We start from the raw sequence: 16,907 nt of genomic DNA, 5'->3' as shown, positions 1-16,907 counted from the left end.
TGGCATGAAACCCAACCATCAATCTGGAATATAATAACAGAATCTGACAGAAACATAAAAAGGAAGTCTATATTTCATTAAATTATGAAACAGGCTCGTTTGATGAATGAGTTGCTTCTGATGAAACCTGCAGCTGCTTATAAGTAAAACAGACAGCAGTGCTAAAAAAAAAAACTAAAACAAATGTGGTAAAAACATGGTCAGTAGAGGAAGTCAGCCTCTCTGAGCCACAAAGCAACACAACTAGTACTAATAGCAATATTAATAGTTATAATAAATTACACAAATTGTCAATAATTGTGGATTTTAAATATGGAATGCACAAATTATTGTCATAATCATAATATATATGATTTTTCCGTTAGCCCGCTGTCTGTTTGTCTGTCTGTGAAGATCAGCTCTGGGGTGACAAAAAATAAATAAATTGCACACAGTAGGTGGGATTATGCTGATTCATGACACAAATAATAATATTAAAATCATCCAATTAGCATTCTCAAACACCAAAGGGAAGATCATTTCATCACCCTAAACCAAATTCAGGCTCAGCTAAATCTGGGACTGTTCACTGCGATAAAAAAATACATAAATGTTGCCCCTTCTGAGTGAAAGAAAGGTGAAGAGCCCACAGACATCCCTGCAATCTGATCTGTTTGAATAAAATAATTGCTTGTTATTTTACCTGCAAAGTAGGAATGTGTTTCACATGAACTCACACTGGGATGTAGGCTGACACTGATCTGATGGACAGACTCCGCCCCCAAACACACAAACTGCCACTGGCCAAATGCATTTGTAACTTTTTATGAACTGAAACTGTTTTCGTGTTCTGTTTCTTTCTCTCCATTTCTCTCTTCTGGCATTGTAACGCCACAAAGTTGATGTTTTTCTCCACGACGCACAAAAAAAAAACGAGTTTAGACTGTGAAAGCGTGAAGTGTAAAAACTACTCGAGGCGTAAACGCGACGCGTCCTCCTCACCTTCAGTGTAGCCGCAGGCCTGTGTGAGGGCGCGGCAGTGAGTCAGCATGGCTGAGCGGGACACTGCGATTCCCATAGTGCTTCCTTCTTTGCTGGTTTTATACTGAAATGTAGAAACAGAAGAGAATTTGAAGAAAGAGAGAAAAATCTAAAAACTGTCAGATGGATTATATGAGAAAGAGTTTATAATTATTGGTCTCTTAAAACATTGAAGATGAATACTAAATGATTATAAAACATCATTGGCATCATCTTTGACACTAGACTTGCCTCTATATAGGCTATGTCGCCACCCGCTTCCCGTATTGAAGGATGCCAGTCTTTTGGAGGCTTTACGACATGTTTCCCGTCTGTCACGAACCACAGCAGCCGCGGCCAGCCTGCAGAGACCGAGATTAGACCAGATGAAACTACTCAGACAGTGAAGATGAAAATAAAACAGGCCATACCTTTAAAAGTGGCAACCTCCCCCGTCTGCGCTTTAGGCAAGCCTTTCTGACAGGCGTCTGTGGTAAGCGCCAACGTGACGCCACAGCTGCCCAACAGAAAGCCAATCTGTTGACTTCCAGCGTCCTGGAAAAGCCGAAGAATCAATCTGTGTTTGTCACACAACAGTCATCTGCTGAGGACAATAGAAATTCACCGCATTAAAAGGTTCGAGAAAAGATGCTCTAAAGAAATGTGGGCCTTATAACACAGAGGGAATGGAGGGTGGAACAACCCGGTTACAAATACCGCTGAGCATCAGAGGCCATGACAACTGGAGTGAGGTCCAAGGTTTGACGCATGCTTAATAATATTTGATTGGATGGGAGAATTATCAGAGAGATGCTGAGCAAACCCTGCTGTGCAAATGTGAGAAAAAAAGGAGGGGGAACGAGAAGGAAAATGGCCTGGAGAGCGAGAGAGAGAGAGAGAGAGAGAGAGAGAGAGAGAGAGAGAGCGGAAGGAAGAGAATGAGTTTCTGACTCTAGAGAGCAGTTGCTCTGTGAATTCGACATCATTTCACCTCACTCAAATCCCATTAATTACAGCACAGTGTCTGCAAACCACATGCTTGTAAAGAGCGACGAAGAGGAGGCATTAATATTCAGTCTGCGTAACTAAGGGGATAAATTTGGATCGGCTGGAGATGATGGATGTGTGGGAAACTGCAACGAATTACAGAACTGTAATCAGGGCAGTTTAAAGAGAACACTGCTGTTCAAGTTGTAAACATTCAACTCAATAATTATGTTCGTTTGTTCAAAAAATATATTCTCCATAAAATATCTTCAATCATGTTAAGGACCAAAGGTCCAGCAGGGGTCACTACGCATCCTCATTTCTTCTGCCCATGCACACACAGGAGATTTCGCGTTCCGTTTGCCTTTACCTTTCTGGTTAGCGGCACTTCGATGGGCACGGGGACCAACTCCGCCAGGATGCAGCCATAGAAGGCCACCATGAACGTCACCGGGTCGTTGTTGGGGAAAACGAGCGCCACCTGCAGGTTTGTCATGACATCATGGTTCTGATATGTTTGTATAAAGATCTTGCTTTAAGAAAAGCATGGATCTGAAAAATGCTATACAGGCGGTCCTCGCTTAACGCCGACTCGGAGTTACGACGGGCATTTGGAAAATTTTAAAGCATGAGTTTCGTGACAAGGAATCGTTGTTACGGCGACCGGAATGCACTCGCTGCGGAGTCGTGAGTACGTACGAACATATAAATGGCCTGTTTGTATGCAAATAGGCAATTTGTCGGTGAACAGCTGGTTTTAGCGACGGGGTCTCCGGAACATAACGCCAGCGTTAAGCGAGGACCAGCTGCATTCTGGTTCAAGCTGAACGTCTTTCGCTGTTAGTCACTGGTAACGCCGGTGAAGAAATGCAACGTGATTCTGCCGCCATATTCCTAAATATCATTTACAAAAGGGAATGTAACATACAACAAACCACCAGAGAGCACTTTTGCATCTTACTCTGTCTCCGGGCATGAGCAAAGGCTCGTTTCTGGTGCTCAGCTTGTTCAGAAGCGTGTAGGCCAGTTTCTGACTCCGGGTCCATAGTTTACCTGCATGGGTGGAAATATTTTGTTAATTATTTCACTTGATGCTTAAATCTACATGCAAAAAAACACAAAACTGAAAATATCAACAGTTTACAAAAAAGGCCTTTGAATACAGGTAAAAAAGAAAGACTTCTTTGTGCACCAGTTGAGCAGATAATGAAAGACACGCAGTGATGTGAGGCCATTCATCTCATACCGTAGGTGAGTGTGTAGACAGGCTTTCCAGCATTGTCCAGTGCTGTTAGACAGGGACTCTTGGGTTGAGTCGTGCCCCACCGCTGTAAGGCTGCTGGTAAGGAAGGAGGCCACTTGTTGACCACCTGGAGATGTTCTCCTTCCAGGGTGCTCATCTGCTGGCCCTCGGGCTTTGGCTGGTTGGGGTCTGGCTCCTGGACTAAAAACGAGAGACAGCGAAGGACGACGCCTCTTTACAAGAATAATTCAATGAGAATATAAAGATAAAAGAAACCCCAGACTGAGGTCATGGATTGCTGCGTTCATCCGAGCTCTCTTTCAAAACAAGTCAGGTCAATAAAACTGTTGCGATTGAACAAAAATAATGAGATGGGTGAAGCTTTGGGGTTACAGGTGAATCGGTTCTATTTCACACGCACCGCTTTTTGGAAAGTTCAATTTTCATTCCTGATGTTCTCTTCTGTCAGGCTCTCCTGCTCACTCCTTGGCTTTCATCTCTTCATCATGAGTCTCCCCTCACCCTCTACTGAACACTGATATGTGGAATCCAAAACGACTCCACAAACCCGCTGTCAGAACAGCGATGCGTGTTTCGTTGCTTACAAGTCGATTCCTGATTCATGCCATGCCACAATATCTCTGCCAAAGTCAGCCCAAGTTTCAGAGCCGCCTGCTGATATATCATTATTCTCGCTGTTTATTCATTTTTTACAGTGTGCGTGTCCAGCCTGGCAGTGTACCCGAAACAATAACCCACAATGAGCTGGCTGGAATGGAGGAAATGGTTAGCCGGGGCTGGTCCACTGCAAGCATGTCTCCTGACACAGTATCCCCCTAACCACTCCCTAAGAGCACCGGGTGGTCTTTGTGCAGGCATAGCAGCAGCCACTGCCAAATTCTTTATTTTCCATTTGTGGGGTGATGCGAGGTCAACGTGAAACACATTTAACAAGTAACCAACACTGAAGCTGGAAAATGCCCTGAAACGTACACACACACTTACACACCTTAAAGCTGAAGAGGATGTAACACACATCCCCCCCCCCCCCCCCCCCATGATCTATGGATTCAGCTTACCATCCAAAAGCTCCTCAAAGTCATCAACAAAGAACTCTCGCAATGGTGGCCGCTTTGGTCTCTTCAGAGTGTTGAGCAACTGCTGGATTTTGGATGAGACACGACTGTTGACTGGAACACCTGCACGGCAACATTTGAGGAGATGAGAAAATGATGGAAAGATACGGGGGGATACAGATGTAGAAAAGAAGAATGAACGCAAAATAGTGATTGATGAAATAAGGAGTGGGATGGATATGGGGAGGCCAAACAAGAAAAGAAATCCGGTCAGCATAATGATCACACATAATGATCGTGACAAAAAAAAATAGTGGTCAATATTTGCAGTCTTTAAGGAAACCAAGAATCAGGGGAAAACCTCACAAGCTAAATAAATCTGAAACTAGGAGCCTCCCTGTCTGCTGCCTAGCAACGCAGACATAGTCTCCATGATGAGAAATTCAGGAAGAGTGTCACATAATTTCTGCAAAATGCCATATTTGTGAGAGGTTAGAATCAATCAAATCTTCAAATTCTCAAGTCCAAACGTGACTGACTCATTTGACAAATTATATTGAAATTGCTGAAGCAGAACATAATACATAGAAAGCGCAATCACAAAGACGTGGACTTCTATAAGCACAAAGGACCATGAACGTTGGCGCAGAACAGCACAGAGAAAGGAGGACTAAGCATGAAAGAAGAGAGGGTGTCTGCTTGAGTTTCCCCCTCATAGTTTGGATGGTGAAGACTATAATCATCACCAAACGCTTCCTCCATATGAATTCATGCTTAGTCTGGGAGGGGTGGTCTGTGTCAGACATTCCACATAGCCATAGGAGATGAAGGCCACAGCTGCACGCAGCCTGCCCGGTCTATCATACTATAATAAGCCTGGCTCGCACAGACACTTCATGTGGGGACAGATGTACCCGGGGGTCGATATGTGTGTTTGGGGGGGGGGGGGGGGGGGTCAGTGCTGCAACTGATGGGCCAATTAGAAAACCCCAGACACACAGGAAAACATCTGAGGACCCTAAACTCAGGGGCCTCAATCATCATTTTCAACCGGGATGCACCTGTGATCGAGTCTATAAATAACCTCCTTTAATAATTTAGCCCTCCAACATAACGCTGGAAAACACTACCTCTAGTTTAACTTCAAACATTGCATACAAAGCAACTGCATTTATAATAAAAGAAAAAAGAAGAAAGAAAGTCATGAGAAAAAATAGAGTTGGAGTTAACGACGTTAACAAATCCAAATACAATTGATCCTGTTGAAGGCGTTTCTCTATAAAAACGGTTTCCTACAAATGACTGGACAGAATCGCGTTTATTAAACATGACCTTATAAGCAATGTATTTATTGAGGGACTATTTTTTTTAATCCATGGATTAATGTTTCACATGCTGGAAGGTATTTATAGCACCAGAACTATCTGGGATTGACCCCCGAATAAACAGCATCGCATATACTTATCATATACTTATGGGGCATGTCACTATTGATTCATAATTTATTTTATTTTTTATTTATTTTCGGGGAATAGTTCCAGGACAACAATAGATCTCTGCAGAGGAATACGTTAAACTGGGCTTTAATTAGACAAATACTTGGATGACCTGCATCAATTGCTGATATTAGTCTTTTAACAAAAACAGACAGAAGCAGCGTCTGAGATAGAACCGGCGTGTTTCCACATCAACTACGGTACATGTTGTTCGTGAGGTGGAAACGAGATGCTAGATTGCTGCCATTAAAGATTGCACTATTTGGCTGCAGGCTTAAAGAATGTAGTGGGGAAACAAACAAATGAGTCTCGCTATGAGCAAATAAAAGCAGCACGTCAACATGCAAATTAGTGCTGAATAGTTAAACTAATTAAACAACTACACATAACATGATCGATTTTAAGTTGCACATGGACAAAAGGTGCTGTGAAATCTCTCAGCAACAAACTCAGTTCTGCAGAATTACTAAATTCACTGAAGCTTTGTGCATGTTGTTTTGGAAACCCCCCCCCCCCACCATGGTTTGGACAGGAGCGAGACCCGACAGCGGAGGTGAGGGCAGAAACACAAACATCCACAAACACAAACGCACACGCAGCAGAGTGCACAAAGAGCTGAGTTTTAATAACTATGATAAATACCATCCATTAAACTGAGGGATCCTTCACCTCTCCACTCACAGCCTGGAGGAAAGACACATCAGGACGTCAATGGAAATGTCCTGCAATGTTTGCGAGTGTAAACGTGTGAATTCTGGCTGCTCTAACTTATTTAAAGCCCTGAGGTTGAACGTATGAAGATGGACAGGAGCACATTAGCACCGCTGTTAAGGACTGGTCACCGAGCTTGTCTCGATGAAGGCAATAACCGTGGATATTTTTTTAAAACAGTTCTCTGAATGCATCATGTGTTCCCCCAAAATCTAATACTTTAGGTTCCTTTTCAAGAGTTTAAACATTTTCCTGTATAAATATCATTTACTTTTGTCTTTATATTCGTGTCACGAATATCAAAGGAGACAAATATGTGGTATTTTAAACGGGGGGTGCCGTGTTACACCGAGAACACAGGAGGGTCAGTAAGCAGCTTGTGGCAGTCTGTCAGGCAGACTGATCAAAGAGAGGACGGAGGGACAAACGGCAGGGGACGAAGAGAAAAGGGAGGTGACTGTTTCTGTGCGCATGCGTGAGCAGGAAACTCACCATCTGCAGTCTCCATGACGCCGGTGTGGTGGTTGTAGCCCCTGGAAACGCCTCGTACCGAGGCCACCTGGGGCCGCTCCGCAAGATGCGAGGAGCGCTCCGACAGCCCCGTCACATCGGGGGGCGCCGAGTGGTTATCTGTCACGAGTGGGGTGTCAGGGGTTAAAGGTCAAACCAAGACCAAGACTTTGGATCATTCTTACTAAATAATAATCAGGGGCTTGTAGACAAATTGATGTGACATCCTAGGAATGTGACTGTGAGCCTGAAAGCATTTTTAATTATTTAAGTGTGGAAGAGTATATTTCAACAGATTTTAATATTTGACCTCCTTTTTAAATACCTACTCCAAATTTTTAAGTCATTAGTCAGTTTAAAAAAGTGCTGCACCCTGTAACTTCAACATGGGCTAGGAGGGTGTAATCTGTCTGGCCATGGCACAATGTCAAAATATGAAGGGTTTGGACACTGAATGCTACGTCTGTTAATTTAAGTATCTGATAACATTATATAAGAATCCAGCATTAGAACAGTAGGATGCTTTGTTTGTCATTCTCGCTACAGCCACAGACTATACTTTAATATAAGTCATTTATTTATTGATTTATTTTCATTGGCAAATAAGCTTTGTTCAATTTAAATAGGATAAAGCAACTAAAAGTGATTGAAACCATTTTTCTACCTTTTCCAACAATCACCAAACCCAGGATTGGCCAAAAAAAATAGACCAATGATTGATGTGAAAATAATCTGTCTCTTTTCAACTGATTCTCTGACGTCTCCCTCTCTTTGGCCAAACAATGATTTACTTGGTCTTTTCTTCATTTAGTTGTTGTAAATGATGAACCAAGATAGTTTTGTTACATCTTATTTCATTTGCAAATATTCTCAAGCAAAAAGGTCTATGTCTGCATGGCTCACTCCCTTACAGGTAATCATAATCTGAAAGTGCACAATAGATCAGAAAGACGTGGCCTCACTCCATCCTCCTCTAACCTCAAAGACATTTCTTCAAATTCGTCTCTTAGTCGTTATGTTGCTCGTATTTGATGGTCAGCATGGTCTATTTCTGGAGTGAATCACAGAAGGGATCTGAGATTAAGTATTTTTACAGCATTACTGTCACTTCCGAATGACAGCAACCTTGAGCAGAGACAAACTGGACAGAAATCAGACCGCTCCATCCTAATAGGATATCGCTCTGCTAGCAGACACACACGGAGACGGAGAGAGATAAATCCCCTGAATCTCATCAACTCGCTGTGCTGTGGAAGGGCTCAGTGGAGTGGGAAGCTTTGAGAGGGACGGGGAAGCAAACTCGTTTACATGATGGAATCACAGTGAGGAGGTGGGAGAGACGGCTAATTAAGAGAGACACGAATTAAAAGTCCGTCACTGGTTCCTGATCAGGCAGCTGGACGTGGTGAGGGACGACGTGAAGAGTGGCTGGTGTTGGGAAGGATGATGCAAAGAACAGAGTGAAGTGGAGAAAGTTGATTTCCTGTTTGGACCCCTGACAGGACAAGCCAAAAGGAGGAGGAGGAGGAGGAGGAGGAGGCAGTTTCAAGTATCTGGGAGGAGATATTGGCTCTAGCAGGTGTATGAAACACGTTTGACTGTCTGTAATTGAGCTAATATACTACAAGTTATTTCTGATTATGCAACAATTCTGATTGGCTGACAATAATAGAACGCTCCAAACAACTACTGATATCAGCAAGTGTAAGACAAAGAAAAAGCATGAATCGTGCAGACATTAAAGCCTCATTGTGAATAAGGAAATGTAATTATGTTGCTTCATTACTTGGCTTGGACATGTTATCTCAGTTCTAGTTCTATTACAGCCTCATACTTAAGCTCACAAACACCATTAAACATCTTTTAGATTTGTCTGAATAGAATGTAAAGGATGAATGTCGAGCAAAAGAAAAACAAGCAAAGGGACAAAAACTAAAAAGGTATAAGAACACACTGATAGACCAACCCAAGTGCAATGCCCTGTCGGACCGTGTGTGTCACTGACCTATCTGGGTGTGTGCCATCAGATCTGCCAGTGCGGTGGCTGCGGCATTGGCGTTTAGAGCTGCAAGGGCAGCGGTGTTGGCGACAGATCTCCCTCCTGGGTGGGACGACGTGGACGACGCAGAGGATGAGGTGGAAGAGCCTTGGATGACTCGGTTAAACCAATGCTCGACGGTTGGATGGCCGTGCCCCTGGTATGGCGTGGAGGTGGCCAGACGTCCCTGCCGACGCAGTGAGCCCTCGTCTTCTGATGCCGAAGAGGTGTCTGTTTTTGATAGACAAAGACAAGGCAGCGTTTAATAGCGGACAAAGAGATGGGACGGACAAAGGACGATAACAGGAAGACAACCAAGACAGTCAAACTGTAAACAACGTACTGCAGGAATTAGATTATATGACGTGTGTGTGTGTGTGTGTGTGTGTATTTCTTCAAAGGAATCTATGAAAATGATGCATGATGGACTTGAGTAAAACTGAAATCGTGTACCCAAAAATTCTATCTAGTACCGAAAGCAAAATGAACTTTACCAACTATAGCGTATGCTGAATTGATCAAGTCCTGGCCCAGAAGCCTGGCACTGATTCATTATTGCCTTTTCCCGTGAGGTATAATAGCCCAACAGGAAGTACTTCAAAGAACGGCAAAGATCATTCAAAATGAACATATTCCACTTCATCAGCTCTCAGAAAGGTCTGCTCTCTTGACAGGACCGCTGAAGTTACACAAGAGCAGAGCAGTGTGAGATTTTTAGCCTGCAGAGAACTGCTTGCAACAAAAAAAACAAACAAACACTTAAACGGCTCGGGCATCGTCTGCTTGAGAAATTGAGATGCTCAGTTCCTGAAATGGAACAAAACCTGTTCACATGTCTCAGAATTTTAAGTCTCCGAGCATACTTGACAAAATAAAGCTTTATTAATATGGAAATCCAATCCCAAATCCACTGAGAGGATAAGAGAGAGACGTTTTGGGGAGAGATCGAGCTTCGGTGTGTGAGCAGCCGGTGCCAGATGATGTCGCTAAGCTAATGAGTCTTCATGTAATTAATCTGCCTCTTAATCGCTCACGGTGTGAAGCTATGAATAAAGCTCACTGATTGAGAAACTATTAAAAATGACTGTTTCCTCCCTCAAGTTTTCTTGCAAGGCTGCCAGCACTGGGAGGATGTCTGTGCACCCAGCAGACTCATGGGGTTATCTTGCATTTATTATTCTGTTTATTCTGCTACTCCTCTGCCTCGATGTGATCTACCTGCCTCTCTCAGTGACCTTGATGCGCTTACACAACGCGGGAAAGAGGTCAGAATGTAAAGTACGAAAATACGGGTGGGAAGAATCTGAGAGTGGAAGATAGTTATTAGACAGATGAATAAATGGTAAGAAAAATTCCAGTGATGGAGGTATAACGGTGACTAAAACAGATATGGGAAATAAATTCAAATATGTTAATAGAGTTTCACCAGCAGTTACAAGCTTGAGCTGGTTTTCACCGATCCGCTTCTGTACAAAATCTATTTATTCCTATTGGATGTGCGACATCATAAGATAGTCCCTGAAAGTGACAATTATTACATTGGCTGTGTACAAATGGCCTAAATACAAATGGAAACAACACTAAAAAGCTATACAGGGATGCTTTTGAGTCAAACGCAAAATGTCAGCATGCAAATGCAAACGAAAGCATAAAAACAACATGGTTAATACTGCTATATTTTACCACGACATAATAATGCTTTTAAGTAATTATAAGTACTAATGGCTCGTCGAAACATCATTTCGTCACTTGGTTCTAAACCAAAGTGCTGGATTAATAGATTTCTAAGATAATAATCTACCTGGGAACAGCTGAAACATTAAAATAATTGCTAAAGTCCGAAGGGGACTCCCCAAGTGAAATTCAAATTCGAGTCATTGTTAATATGTCAGTTGTTTGAATAACGTTTCCACCATTCAATCAGGCCACGTTGCACTGAAAGACAGAGCTGGCATCATTAAAAATGACACGTAGTGTGGTCAGATGAAAACCAGCCACTCCAGATGAAGAAACTAAGAGATGGAAAGGGATTATTTTAGCCAATGAGCGTGAAGCTGGCTGCAGACACCAAGAGTGGCATTATACATAACCATTAAAGGCCAAAACCCCACTGAGGGTCACACCTTTTCTGCCACCTGTCAAGCTTTTAAGTCTGCCATATATATATATATATATAATCAAATGACTGATATGCTCATGCTTGGCTGTACACACTGAGCATTTCTGTCATACTGTTTGCACAGTGCATGATTCCGTGTTTGAGCCGCGCCACCAAAGCAAATTACCCAGCGTGATTGGAAACAAATATCAAGAGGTGCTCCCTCTCACCTGTTCAATCTCCAGCGTCTGAGCTTTTAGGCCATCTACTCATTCAATCACTCTGTCCACTCTCTTAATGGAAGACATGGGGCTCTAAAGGCCCCCCGAGTCATTAACTCTTGAACCGAAACACAGAAGCCACTTCAGTGTCTGAAACACTGGCAGGTTTTCTGCCATCAAATCTTACATGGAGACCGGATGGACAGATGGACGATGAGATAAACTAATGACACACAAAAAAAGGCCTTGTAGCTTTGAAAATATACATTTAAATACAGCAATAAGGCGCATTAATATTGAAATAAAACGCAGTAAAAACTGTTAGAAAAGAACGCGAAAGGTCGACATTTTGAGAACATCTGAAATCTGATTATGCACCCATTATGCAACTCTGCCTGGGAACACAATGTTGAGAATACTGGAGCCTTTGTGGTAACAAAGAATGGACATATTCATCAAACTGCATTTCATTTCCAGTTGCAAATGTGTGGCCAAATCATCTCTGATCACTGGATTAAAAAAAGAGAGCATCATCATCCTACACAACACTGCTCACGCAAACACACAGCAGGCAAACAGCCTGGTCTGCCCATAAATATAGGTTCTTTGTGCAAGTGATACAAATCGGCCTGTGATGTATAACAGTGGGCTTGTAGAGTTCTCACCTGGCGGAGTGCATGCCTCCACAGAAGACTGAACTAACACAGATCGTCTCTTAGACGGCATTGGCATCTTCCTCTCTTTGTACTTCGCCAAAGCTGCTTGGACGGCTTCTGTGTGCAAATCTAAGAGAGCACATTGACAAAGATAAGCAATAGCATAAAACAAGAGCAACGAGGCAGCGTATGAACACCGTGATTACCAGATCTGAAACGCTCATCCCGAATGTTGGCTGCCCGGGACTTGTTGTGTTTGGAACCTGACAGGACAGCCTGGGAGGAGGTCTGGATCCTGGTGTCAATTTGCAGAGAAGGATCTACACCTGCAAAGACGTAAAACCAATACGGGAAGAGGACAGTTTATAACAAGACACAGAGAAAAGTACATCTTAAATGCAGAAGTATCACTGTCAAAAACACAAACACAAATATTCTTGGACAGAGAGAGGCTGCTGTACGCTGCTCAACCGGATCAAGTATCCTAAAGAATATTGGTAATCCCCTTTTTAGGCTGCTTTCTTCTGACACGGCAAGTTGGGAAAGTATTCACTTTAATTAATCCAGCCTCTCTCACAGCTTTCAAGATGCCCACCAGCTCTCCAAGAGAAGCAAATGCAAATTACACAGTTGTTAAAGAAAGGAGGCAATTAAGCACCATGAATGTTAAAAAATACATCTAACCCACCACCTGCGTTGTTGAAGCCCATTGGACTGTGTGAAGAAGATGCCATTCCCATTTTAGGTTGTCAAAATCTGATTCGAGCCTCATTAAAAAAGCAAGGTGAGGATCAGAAAGGAACCTCAAGACTGCCACCTGCAGGTAGGTCATTCAAGGGGCAGCGAGAGAGAGAGAGAGAGAGCTAATATTCCAGGTGCTTTATGTTCAACTGATGCTCTCTCTCCCTCATATTGTCGTGTGCTGGGCCTGAACGCTGTCTGCCTGGTGTCTGTGCAAGACTGGAGAGGAAAGGGAAACGTCTGGCTTCATGCTGGAAAGCATCCATCAATTTATCGAACTGCCAAAGCTGCAAATTTGCTACTTGCAGCTTGTGTTTAGTTCCAGTCGAGAAATATGTCAGAAACAAAGCAGGCATAAATGACGTTCATATATGTTTGCCTGATATTTAGGGATTTAAAGCAGCTCTCCTCTCATTGGCTAATCATTAAAATAATTAAAATTAAATTAATTAAATCGTAGCTGAACTAACAAGATATGTAAATATATAAATATACACACAATGGAAAATAACATAAAATTATTATTTATTCATTCAAAGTAAGAAAACACTTTTCAAAAACAATGCCTGCATTTTAATAATACAATACGATGCTCAGGCTGCTGCCTGTCTCCTCTGCTCTCTACAAACACACCTGGGTCAGAGACAGACACTCTCTGTGCATACAGATCCTTCTTTTCACTAACAAACAACCTTTAAATATGAGTATGAGAATTATGTAAGACGTATAAATGAAAATAAGATCCAACAAAACTTTATTTATATTTTAACTCCTGTGACCAAATGAACTGAGAGCGAATTCCTTTGCATGTACATCCATCAGAGGCGATCCTTTTGCTGCTACATTCGGCGTGATAGATCCAGCATCGCATCGGCCAATCAGCCAACCAGCCAACCAGCCAGCCAGCCAGCCAGCCAGCCAACGAGCCAGCCAACCAGCCAGCCATCAACTCGACAGGCCTTTCAGAGTCAGCTTAGTGTGGATCAGTGATTCTCCACGCTGTCAGCAACTCTTAGGCCGCGGCAGCGCCCATGCACCCGAATGCTGAGCAACATCCGCATAAGCCTCAACTCAATATATGCAATTACATGAATTTACACAAGCTCCAAGGACATTTAAGGACATGCATGCATGCAGTCGGATGGAGTCGGATACACAAACATGATCCGCCTACATATACAGTCTGCTGTTCCCTTAAATCGCTCTGGCAGTCCAGTCACATAGCAGCCTTTCCACAGCTCTCGCAGGAGAAAGATTTATAAAACAGCACACCAGACCTGGTTGCCGGGCAGAACACTCTCCAGACAGATGAATTCTTACTACCTGTCTGTGCCAACATTTGCAGGTGTGGTGGCTGTGCTGTGTGACGCTTCCTAGAGCAGCAATGTGCTTTTCTAATGATATATTGTGTATCAAGATTACGGATGTGTGGCGTGATGTGCTTCACATAAATGAAGGGACAGGAAATCTAAGAAACTGCATAAATATAAGGTCCTCTCCTAGCCCTAACCCCCCCATGGTAAAATTGGAAAACATCACATGACTGCATTTCAAATCAGAAATTACAAAAATTCCTCCATGGAGATAAATGTTTATTCCTCTAGAATTACATTTACATACTGACCTTTCCTTAACGTTTGCCCTCCCGAAAGGTCAGCATCTGCAGCAAAGATTTTCTCTAAGTGTGCAGCGAACCCTTACAATTACTACTTCCAGTACTTATACGCTTTCATAGTTCTGAAAAACCTGGACACCTACCTTGAACTTGTTACAATGAACGCATGACATACCAGACAAGTCAGTGAAACATTGATCTCCACAGCAACAACATTCAGCAGACAAGACATCGTTAAAGTCCCTAAAAATTATTATTATATATGTTGCATTTGGCCCATGCCTTGTACAGTGAAATATAAGGCAGTAAAAAAGCGTTTTGTTTGGAGCTCCTAAGCCTATAGTGTATGAGTCTCCTATTTCAGTCCGCCAGTTGTTAAATCCTAACACTGATTCGTTCGTGCTGGTTGCATGTGTCATTAAACCAAACCAAGAATCTCTCGTTTTCCAAACCCATCCACGTCACTTCTCTTCTTCTTCGGGTGTTGAGAGCAAAGATTGAATGGATCCAACCGTGAATGACATAAGGAAAGCACATTAATCCTCGATAACAAGGAGGGATAGAAAGCTACAGGAACAGAGAATTGAAAAGGATATAAGATAGAAAACAGCCTCCCATTCTCAGTGAAACGCCAGTCCAGGGACCCACAACAGATGCTGGTTTCCACTGAGGCTTGGGGTTCTGATGGTGGGCCAAACCAAAGACTGCCGCGGGTGCAGCATATATTGCAATGGGAATATGAACATTTGCAGAAGATAATTTAGAAAGGCATATGAAAATTGCATATCTTGTTTATATGTAGATACTTTATATAAATTAATATCAGCCAATATATCAATACCAAATCTTTGTTCGCTCCCTAACAAAAGGTATCAGCGCTGAAAATCCAGAATCATTGTTGGTTCTTTTCAACACTATATATTAGAAAAGGGAACATCCTCAGCAGCTTAGCATTTGTATTTTGAGGAAAATTAAATCTAGACCAGTTATTCTTGCAAAGTGTTCTATTATTTCCATTAGCGTAGGTCCTCTTTGCATGCAATGATATGCATGATGTCATGAGGAATATACAACAAGCCCAAAGGTCAAGGCAGCCACAGAAGGCGAGTAAAATAAAGTGTCAACCTTATCCCTGCAACAGCTTTATGATGACCATGTGATGCTATCTGCAATCACCCTGTACACAATACTCCCTCCGTCTAAAATGTATAATCATTTGAACTACGCATCTCCAGGTTGTAATTTCTGAATTTGGACCCTTTTTTTTAATGAACTTGACTTATTTTTTCATCTAAGATGAATGCGTTGAATTCTATAATCATTATAGATACTTATCGCCTTTCTGATTTCGGAGTGCTATGTCAACAGGCAAAGTTAATCCTGTTTCCGGACAACACATTCCCTGCAGGCCTGCTCGTCTTACCTTGGATCTGTGGGACGTAGGGCGCCAACAGCTTGCCTCTTTTCTTCTCATAGCCCTTCTGAGTGATGTCTCCTGTACAGACAGAGAGAGAGAGAAAGCAGAGAGAGAGAAAGTAGAGGGGGGAGAGAGATGAGTCATTAGCTCAGCTGTGCCCGTGTGTGTGTGTGTGTGTGTGTGTGTGTGTGTCATGCTGGTTACACTGGCACCACAGGCACCAGAAGAGGAGTGCAGTAGCAGATGAACAGCCCTTACTGGCTTTCTATACAAAGAAAAACACAAAGGAGTGACCTTGCAGAGCTGACATGGTTGACAGATACGGCCGTTTGGTGAAGTTCCCGCTGAATACTTGAACGGTGACATCAACTCGGGAAAAAGCCATTTATAAGATCGTTTGTTTCGGGTGCGCCTGAAACATTTTCCTTATAAGCAGTTTTACCAGAAGTAAAAAAAAAAAAAATACTACTGATGTCAGCATGAACTGAATCTGCTTCTGTTGTCTTTGCACACATGATAAAAAAAAAAAAAAAAAGCGGCCTGTTAAAAAGATCTTGCTGCATGTTTTTTTACTGATGCAAAAACTTTTCCGGAGTCGCAATTTAACTGCAGTACACGAAGACAGAGGGAGGAAAAGAGAAAGGATGGATGAATTGTTACTTTACAACAGAGACACAAGCTCAATGTTGTTTTTGTTTAATCATAGACTTTGCATGTACGATTCAATAAGAAAATACTAAAGCACGAATGGAAACGCTTTCATTTGCTCCATCAAAGCAGAACGCGTGTTTTCTGTGTGTAACACATTCCCATTGGCTCAGGCTGATGGGGTTGATGCTCTCTCATTTGCAGACAAAAGCCATATTGATTCATGCACAGAAGGCTGACAAGCACCTCTGAGACATTTACATAACCATGCTCCCATTTCAGACGCTCCCATGTAAGAGCCCCAACAAAGATGGGGGGGGGGGGGGGGGGGTCAAAACAAACAGCTTGTAGTTTCCTGTGGAAAAACTACATCAAGCAGCCACTTGTTTTGGGTGGATGCTCATGAAAGTCATAATGAAAGGGGGACGGCACTTTGCCCTGGCCTCTACGT

General features: G+C 42.7%; 1 protein-coding gene across 1 annotated transcript in view; it reads right to left on the bottom strand.

Moving 5' to 3' along the window:
• dip2a (disco-interacting protein 2 homolog A) overlaps positions 1 to 16,907 on the bottom strand; it is a 69,147-nt gene that overhangs the window by 11,848 nt on the left and 40,392 nt on the right. Inside the window, exons 2-14 of the mRNA XM_068746624.1 lie at positions 15,815 to 15,886; positions 12,242 to 12,361; positions 12,045 to 12,164; positions 9,028 to 9,291; positions 7,005 to 7,142; positions 6,444 to 6,485; positions 4,309 to 4,428; positions 3,233 to 3,430; positions 2,948 to 3,039; positions 2,357 to 2,467; positions 1,431 to 1,554; positions 1,252 to 1,361; positions 982 to 1,084 (exon numbers count right to left, since the gene is read on the bottom strand). Coding sequence (XP_068602725.1) covers positions 982 to 1,084; positions 1,252 to 1,361; positions 1,431 to 1,554; positions 2,357 to 2,467; positions 2,948 to 3,039; positions 3,233 to 3,430; positions 4,309 to 4,428; positions 6,444 to 6,485; positions 7,005 to 7,142; positions 9,028 to 9,291; positions 12,045 to 12,164; positions 12,242 to 12,361; positions 15,815 to 15,886 — 1,614 coding nt within the window. The remainder of the gene's footprint in view (positions 1 to 981; positions 1,085 to 1,251; positions 1,362 to 1,430; positions 1,555 to 2,356; positions 2,468 to 2,947; positions 3,040 to 3,232; positions 3,431 to 4,308; positions 4,429 to 6,443; positions 6,486 to 7,004; positions 7,143 to 9,027; positions 9,292 to 12,044; positions 12,165 to 12,241; positions 12,362 to 15,814; positions 15,887 to 16,907) is intronic.

Source organism: Brachionichthys hirsutus, chromosome 12 (genome assembly GCF_040956055.1).
Source record: "Brachionichthys hirsutus isolate HB-005 chromosome 12, CSIRO-AGI_Bhir_v1, whole genome shotgun sequence".
Taxonomy (NCBI): Eukaryota; Metazoa; Chordata; class Actinopteri; order Lophiiformes; family Brachionichthyidae; genus Brachionichthys; species Brachionichthys hirsutus.
This window is presented reverse-complemented; position numbering and strand designations above follow the sequence as displayed.